Here is an 8,457-nt window from a genome sequence, read left to right on the forward strand (position 1 = left end):
GTTTCACCATATAGCACAGACAGACTGGTGACCTGACATTTATGTGTTGTAATTAAGAAATACAGATAGGTCACCTTCCTGCCCCTAGCCTGTCAATAGATTGTAGAAAAATATGTAATGGTTCACGGTTCCTCCTGTTTTCTCCTCCATGTCTTATTCCTTTTCAGCACATGTACTGCTCACAACTCATTGGCTCTTAGTTGTACCCTTTCCTGTATCAGTCTGCAGTGCTGGGGATGACAAAAGACCAATATCATGACCAATGCATGTACTGGCACATTGGTTACATTTAAAAAATACATTTAACCACTAATGAATCAGTGTATAACTGCATTTGTTGGTGTCTGTGTTTTTTAATAAGTATTCATATTGAATCACATTTATCATTTTTAAAGTGATTGTAAAGGCACATTTTATTTAAAATATAAAAAAGATGTTATACTTACCTGCTATGTGCAATGGTATTACACAGAGCAGTTGCCTACCTCCTCTTCTGGAGTGTCTCCTTGCCCACCCTTGTTCCTACAAGTGCCCCCGGCTAGCAGTGTGCTAAGGGGACAGCTGTGTGGGTGCGATTCCCAAGCCATGCTGTGTGCATCCATAGAGCAAGGCTCGGCTACCCCCTCCGCCACCTTTTCTTACAAGTGCCCCCTCTTCTTACCAGTGCCCCTATGAGCAAGTTGAGCGGGTGCAATTCTGAGCCAGACTGTGTACATCCATAGACACACACAGCATGGCTCACCCAAGCCCCCCGCTTCCTCCTCACAGGATTTGACTAACTGCAACAGGAGCCTATGGCTCCTGCTGCTCTCAGCATGTCCTGTGAAAATAGGAAGAGAAGAAGCAGTGATGCAGCCAGGGACAGCACTGGATCAGTGAGACGGAGGCATTTCAGCATTAAGGGATGGAGGGGGGGAAACAGATTGTGGGATTTTTTTAACCTTTTATAGAATGCATTGGGGTAAAAAAAAGCTTAGGCTTTAGAAACACTTAAGTTTTAAAGCCCAAATATTTTATGCAATTCTTTGTCAATCAATTGGATAATAAAAATATAAAAGCGTACCATCAGATTTTCCCAACTTAACTGCCCATGAAAGAATACAACCTGTCACAGGTTAGTTAATGGCTTTTCTTTTTTTAGTTTATGCTTTATTACAGATCAGGGATCTCTTACATGCCTATAATATATGACAGGGGCAACTACTTTTATAGGCTAATGAAGGCCATGAAAGATAAAGATGGTGTGTGATTGGATGTAACTGCTGTTCAGCTGACCATTTTCCTCTTGGCTCTTTCAGTTTTTCAATCGAAAGATGTCCATTGGTTGGGGGCTGACAGGGCCTCCCACTGCCCGAATTTTTAGCTGATTCATCAGGCACCATCTGAAATTTGGGCAGTGTATGACCCACTTCACAGGGAGTCTATATCACCAAGCTAAATGTACAAATAAAACTTGATGGAAGTATTTAACTGTTGCTCTCGCAGCCTGCAAACTACTTTTATAGCTGTCACCTTACTAATAGTGACATAAGTAATGACAGGTTGCCTTCAATGAGTATCATACTGAATAATAAAAAAGTATGTGAAGTAAAATAATATATGCAGCTGGATATTGGCTGTTTCAGACTTGTATGAAAAGGTTGTTTTGTGTAATATATTTTGCTACAATAATACAGTCTTTTTTAAAGTTTAGAGTATTTTCACGATAAACGGTTTGGAAGACACCTGCTAGCTGCAAAAGTTTCTGGTTGTAAAGATTTTCTGTAACAGCTGATGTTTTTTTTTTTATTCCAGGGCAGAATCTATTGTGAAGATGGAATCTGACTTTACAAACTGCCACAAATTTCTTGTCAAAGTATTAAATAAAGCAGTCTGTAGAGGATCATTTCCACACTGTAAGTACATTTCTAAGACACACACACACCTTATTTGTTTATTATAACCATAAGAGTTATGATTTTTGTCAAAAAATTGTTAAACTGCTGTGTACATATATATTCACTGTTTTACATTCATCTTCTATGACAGCATTTTTCAGATCAGTAGTTTTCAAGTTCAACATCTTGTTAAGCTCAACCTTCATGTTGCAAACTGATTGTACGATCTCCTTTGCTCGGTTATCAAAGCTATATGAGGCTCTACCTAAACTATCAATTCAAATGCATCCAGATTGTAACATGTGGTCAGCTTTAGATTTTGATGAGTGGGTGATTGATTTTGCTGATGTGTCCTGCTGCCAAATACCTTAATGCATTTAGAAGATGGAATAATTTTTGCGACTCCATAAAGGAGTGAGCATTACATAGCGTGGTCTGTGTCCAGTACGACAGGGATCTAGACTGCAGGGGGGGGGGTGGTGTAATTTGAAGCCGGGCCGCTGAGAAGGGGCTGGATGATGCCAGGCAATTACCCAGTAACTATAACTTGAAGGGCAGATCCGCTCTCCTTCTGTGTGGATTTCAGTGGGATAAAACAAAAATGAGTGTGAGGAAGATAAAGCACAGCAATATTTAATTGGTGAGGCTGGAGCTTGAAATATGTCAATATCATGGGGGGGATTAGGATGAAGGTTAGGTTTAGGGAGGTTCACACTCTGTGCATATCAGAAACGTCTGCAAAATTGCGCGCTTTCCTTAAGCTCACAGAAACATGCTGCCCTTTAGCAGATGCTCGGCGGCACCATGCGTTCCCGTGCAGTGCCATTTTGCAAAAGGGTCAGGGACGACTTTTGTATGTTTTCCGTGTTTAGGGCAGCCCATTGAAATTAATAGGCTGCCCTTCACATGAGAATGCATTGAAAAGCATGTGCGCTCTGTTGCACTTGCATGGTTTTAAAGGAGCCTTGGGGTCCATTTTACATTTTATGGGTTAGGGCAGGCCTCACTAAATGGTGGACCACAGGCCGAGTTACAAGATGTGAAGGGGGCTGGGGACTGCGGTGTGAAGCAGGGTTCTAAAAAAGGGAGTGAGCACAGGAATGTCAAGAGGGGTGCTATAAAGGGAGTGAGGACAGGAATGTAAAGGTGGGATGGGGACTGCAATGTGATGGGGGTGCTATAAAGGGGGTGAGCACAGTAATGTGAAGGGGGTGCTATAAAGGGTATGAGCACAGTAATGTGAAGGGGGTGCTATAAAGGGGATGAGCACAGGAAGGTAAAGGGAGTGCTATAAAGGAGGTGAGGACAGGAATGTAAAGGTGGGATGGGGACTGCAATGTGATGGGGGTGAGGACAGTTATGTGAAGGGTGGTGCTGTAAAGGGGGTGAGGACAGGAATGTAAAGGGGTGCTATAAAGGGTATGAGCACAGTAATGTGAAGGGGGTGCTATAAAGGGGATGAGCACAGGAAGGTAAAGGGGGTGAGGACACGAATGTGAAGGGGGGGGGGGGCTGGGCACTGCAGTGTTAAGAAGGGGTACTATAAAGGGACCAAGGACAGGAATGTTAAGGGGGTTATATGAAGGGGGCTAGGAACTAAAATTTTAAGTAGTAAGGTGATATAAAGGGGTCAGAGGATAAGAATGTGAAGGGCGGCTTGGGACTGTAATGTGAAGAGGAGGGGGGGGGGGTAATGTGCAGGGGAACTGAGAACACTGATGTAATAAAAGGATTGTGATGTGAAGGATCCAAGGCTAGGTTCACATTATTGCATACTGCGTTGTGTGTGTGTAGGTGGCCCATTTATTTCAGTGGGCTGCCTTATAAGCAGAAATAGAAGTCCCAGATCCCCCTTATTTTTATTTTTTTTATTGCCAAGTACTGAGCTGCATTGTACTGTGGCAACATGCGTTGTGGCACTCGCAAAAAAGCGTCACGTTTGCCATTGTGCAGCGGTGCCATTGTAAGTCAAACATATGATTTGGACCTCGGCTGGAAGAAAATTTTACTAACTGGACCTTCAGAAATTTGAATTCCATACCCCTGGGTTAGGGCATGGCTGATCAACCCGTGGCCCCCCAGCTGTTGCAAAGCTACAATTCCCATGAGGCAATACAAGGCTGACCGTTACAAGCATGACTCCCAAAGGCAGAGGCATGATGGGACTTGTAGCTTTGCAACAGCTGGAGGGCCACAGGTTGAGCACCCATGGGTTAGCATCTGGGTAAATACATGGTTGTGTTAGGGACAGCTTCTCCAGGCAGTGTTGCCCATAGGAATTGCACTATTATGCCGCGTACACGCGATCGGTCAATCCGATGAGAACGGTCTGATGGACCGTTTTCATCAGACCAAACCGATCGTGTGTGGGCCCCATCGGTTATTTATCCATCGGTTAAAAAATTTAAAACATGTTTTAAAATTAACCGATGGATACCTAACCGATAGAAAAAAAAACGATCATTTGTAGGCACGTCCATCGGTTAAAAATCTATGCATGCTCAGAATCAAGTCGACGCATGCTTGGAAGCATTGAACTTCGTTTTTTTCAGCACGTCGTCGTGTTTTACATCACCGCAATCTGACACAAACGTTTTTTTAACTGATGGTGTGTAGGCACGACTGACCATCGGTCAGCTTCATCGGATAACTGATGGAAAAATCCATCAGACCGTTCTCATCGGATTGACCGATCGTGTGTACAGGGCATTACAGTCAGTTTTTTTGTCAGTATTTATTGTTACAGCTAAAGTTTCACCTATTTGGGCAAGCAATTTCATTCACTATTTTAACACTGACCTGTATTTTGCCTTCTGCACAGTAATTGCTATGTTTTATTATTTGTCATAAAACATTGCAAAAATCATTGATTTATTAAAAGCAATAAACGTTTGTCATTTCAAGGGCCACTCTTCTGAAATTACATCATTTTCAGAAACTACTATAATTAACTAAGGATTTTATAAAGTTAAGTTCAAAGACAAGTACGTAACTGTTTAAGGCGTTTACTTGAACAAAGGATAAAGATTTGCTATGACCCTAGAATGGCGAAGTCATAAGGAGTTATAGGGAATAACTAGAAATAATAATTGTACCTAAGTAGTATCTTGAAAATGTATCTTTTTTTAATTTATTTTTATATCTGTGCCTTTTTATATGTGAGGGTGCTTAGGCACGCCTGTACCCATAGTGTCATGGCTGTATATCTGCAATTGGAGATCTGAGGCTCTGCTGCCTCTCAATGCTAGTCTAATGCTGGCTGGGGAAAAAAAGTATATTGCCAGCTTTAGGAGAGAGTGATCAGCACAGCAGTGACTCCAAATGTCAGTTTTTGCTGGAGGCTCAGAAATGAGGAAGCAAAACCCTGCCTTCACCAAGATGGCTGCTTCCCCACAGAGATACAGCACAGAACAAGGCATTGTAAGGCTAGGTTCACACCACGATTTTACCATCCGATAAACGGACCGTTAAATCGGATGGAATCGTATGTGACAAAATCGTATGTAACCGTATGTCAAAATTTTCACTAAAAAATCGGATCCTGATTTTAAATAATGTCTGGGAAAAAGAAGATTTTTGAAGTTATGGATATTCAGGGGAACCCCGCCGGCAATTTAAAACAAAAATGACGTGCGGTTCCCCCTAAATATCCATAACCAGACCCGTTATCCGAGCACGTTGACCTGGCCGGCCGCAGAAAAGAGGGGGGGACAGAGTGCGGCCCCCCCTCTCTCCTGAACTGCACCAGGCCACATGCCCTCAACATGGGGAGGATGTCCCCATGTTGATGGGGACAAGGGTCTCATCCCCACAACCCTTGCCCGGTGGTTGTGGGGGTATGCGGGCGGGAGGTTTATCAGAATCTGGAAGACCCCTTTAACAAAGGGGACCCCCAGATCCTGACCCCCCCCCCCCCTGTGTGAAATGGTAATGGGGTACACTGTACCTCTACCATTTCACAAAGGAAGTGTAAAGTATTGTAAAAAAAACACACTGACACCAAAGAATAAAGTCCTTTATTAAAAAAAAAAAAAACATCCAGCGGTGACAAATCACTCGTTCCCGACTTCCTGCGTTGTCCTGATCCAGCGACGGGTGCGGGTGATCTCCCGCGATGAGAAGATCCAGCGTCGGGTGATCTCCGCTCCGGCGATGTGAAGATCCATCCATCCGGCGCAGCAGCATCCCGGACCTCCTCTCACCGCTGGGCACAGCCCAGCGAATGAGCGGCTGAAGCTGTGACATTTCTTATATAGAGGAGGCAGAGCCACCCGTCACGTGACCCCGCCCCCTCTGACGTACCTCTGCTACGTCACTGGGGAAGACCAAGAAGAGGAAAGAGGAATTTTTGTTTTAAATTGACGGCGGGGTTCCCCTGAATATCCATACCAGACCTGAAGGGTCTGGTTATGGATATTTAGGGGGAACCGCACGTCATTTTTGTTTTAAATTGACGGCGGGGTTCCCCTGAATATCCATACCAGACCTAAAGGGTCTGGTTATTGAATTTGCGGGGACCTCCGTTCGGGTTCGCTCAACCCTAGTAATAAAAAATCGGGTACGATTTATCGCACAGTCATCCGATTTAGTACGATTTACATTGACCACAATATAAAAAAAAAACGGACACGATTTTAATACGATTTCAAATCAGGACCAAAAATCGTGGTCAAACACGATTTTTGATGCGATTTTAAATCGTATCAAATCGTATGCGGATCAAATCGGATGCACTTGGGGACCTAAATTAATGAATGGCAGTGAATGGATCCGTTTTGCCATACAGATTTGTACGATTTTAAAGCTAAAATCGTGAGTAAAAAACGGATGACAAAATCGTGGTGTGAATGCACCCTAAGAAAGGTCAGCTGCCGGATGATCACAAGAAATTCTAGTTTGCCCTCTGCCTGCCTTTTTTGGGCACAGCCTCCAGAATTCAGTTTCTTTTAAAGTTAAGTAGAATATTGCACAGTGATATCCTGCAACAGGCAGTTGACGTATCTCCAGTAATTCTCACAGAAGACCAACATTATCTACATGTTTTCAAATATGATATCCTTTATTAAAAAATAATAAAAAGCTATGTTTAATGTATTAAGTGACATGTTTAAAAAAAATATTAACTTCTGTAATTCTGTTACAGTGGAGTCTTTAGCTTTATCGCTAATGGCTGGTATGGAACAAAATTAGCACCAGTGTGGGCAGAAGACCGTGAAGGCACCTCATTCATTCATGAAGCATATGTGTACTTAATGTAGATAAGAGTTTTTTAGTTAAAAATATTGTGTACCATATATCACTGTTAAATAATTTATGTTGAATCTCAATGTTTCCATCTGTAAATAGACATCTTTTTATATAGCTTTTTTTTTCTTTTTCATAAAGTAAAGGTTTGTAATATTACCATTAAAAATGCTTTCCTTTTCAGTCAAATGGTGTGTCTGCTGTTGGCTATTACTTATTGACTAGCTCAGCAAATTTAATTTAGGAAAATACAATACTCACACTATTGGTGGATCTGCTACCCTATAGCTAATCATTCCAACCAGAACTTTGCTTTCACACAATCGCAATGCACAATCTCAGGCAGCATCGAACACATATCACTGAGGCTTCATGTACACGGCTCGTTTTTACAACCTCTCCTGAACAATTTAACTTGACAGATGGTAACCCAAGTTTAAAGTGTCCGTTTTGCCGCGTTTGCATTACCGCGTTTAGCGTCTGAAACTTCAGTGTCTGAACTCATATTTTTTTTTGCCTTCAAAGAAAGGCCTATAAATGCAACTGCCTAAAAATTACAGTAAACGACCCTGTGTACATGTATGAATGAGTTCAGGGGCAGTTGAAAAAAGTGTCCAACTGCGTTTGAACGTCCGTTTAGCATCAGCAGTGTACATGGGGCCTAATTTAACAATAATTCAGTTTTCTTATATACATTTGATTTTGACTGCAAGGGAGAATGATTGATTGGTTATGCGGTGCTAAAAATATGCTTCTTGCTAAGTATTAAAGGGGAGTTCCAGCCTTTTTTATGTCTATTAAAAGTCAGCAGCTACAAAAAGCCACACGCCGCCCGGAGCTTCGCTCCTCTTGCCCCCCCCCTCCGCCTCCATTCTAACTGTGGGCACCTGGCCGTGACAGCTTTCGGCTTCACGGCCGGGCACTCACTGCGCTTCGCTCCCTGAGTGGACAGGCGTCACGTGTCCCAGGTGATCGCCTACGTGGAGGGGCCTTATTAGGCGATATGACGAGTCGCCTAAGCGGTCCCTGGGCGAAAAGGAGGAAGTGGGACAGGAAGTCCCACTCCTACTGAAGCCCCCACTCCTCCCCCCCCCCAAAAAATGACATGCCAAATGTGGCATGTAAGGGGATTAGGAGTGGTTTAAGCAGAAGTTCCACTTTTGGGTGGAACTCTGCTTTAAGCAGGCATTCTGTATAAATTGATGTCATTCTCTGGACAGAAGGTCCCTTCCATTTCAGAGACACAGAGCATTGATTTCCACAGTCCTGGAAATGGCCCAGATGCTGAATAGCAATTTGGCTGGGTTTTGCTGTTATGTGTGAGCTGCCATCTCGC

The 8,457-nt window shown here is 43.1% G+C and overlaps 1 protein-coding gene across 2 annotated transcripts in view; it reads left to right on the plus strand.

Annotated features, from left to right (window-relative positions):
- The window catches only part of TUBGCP5 (tubulin gamma complex associated protein 5), a 69,320-nt gene extending 62,010 nt beyond the window's left edge, over positions 1–7,310 (plus strand). For both annotated transcript variants that reach the window (XM_040336297.1, XM_040336298.1), the window contains exons 22-23: positions 1,795–1,895; positions 7,021–7,310. In XM_040336297.1, coding sequence (XP_040192231.1) covers positions 1,795–1,895; positions 7,021–7,067 — 148 coding nt within the window. In that variant the 3' untranslated portion in view covers positions 7,068–7,310. The remainder of the gene's footprint in view (positions 1–1,794; positions 1,896–7,020) is intronic.
- The last annotated feature ends 1,147 nt before the right edge of the window (positions 7,311–8,457 follow it).

This window comes from Rana temporaria, chromosome 2, assembly GCF_905171775.1.
Source record: "Rana temporaria chromosome 2, aRanTem1.1, whole genome shotgun sequence".
Classification (NCBI taxonomy): domain Eukaryota; kingdom Metazoa; phylum Chordata; class Amphibia; order Anura; family Ranidae; genus Rana; species Rana temporaria.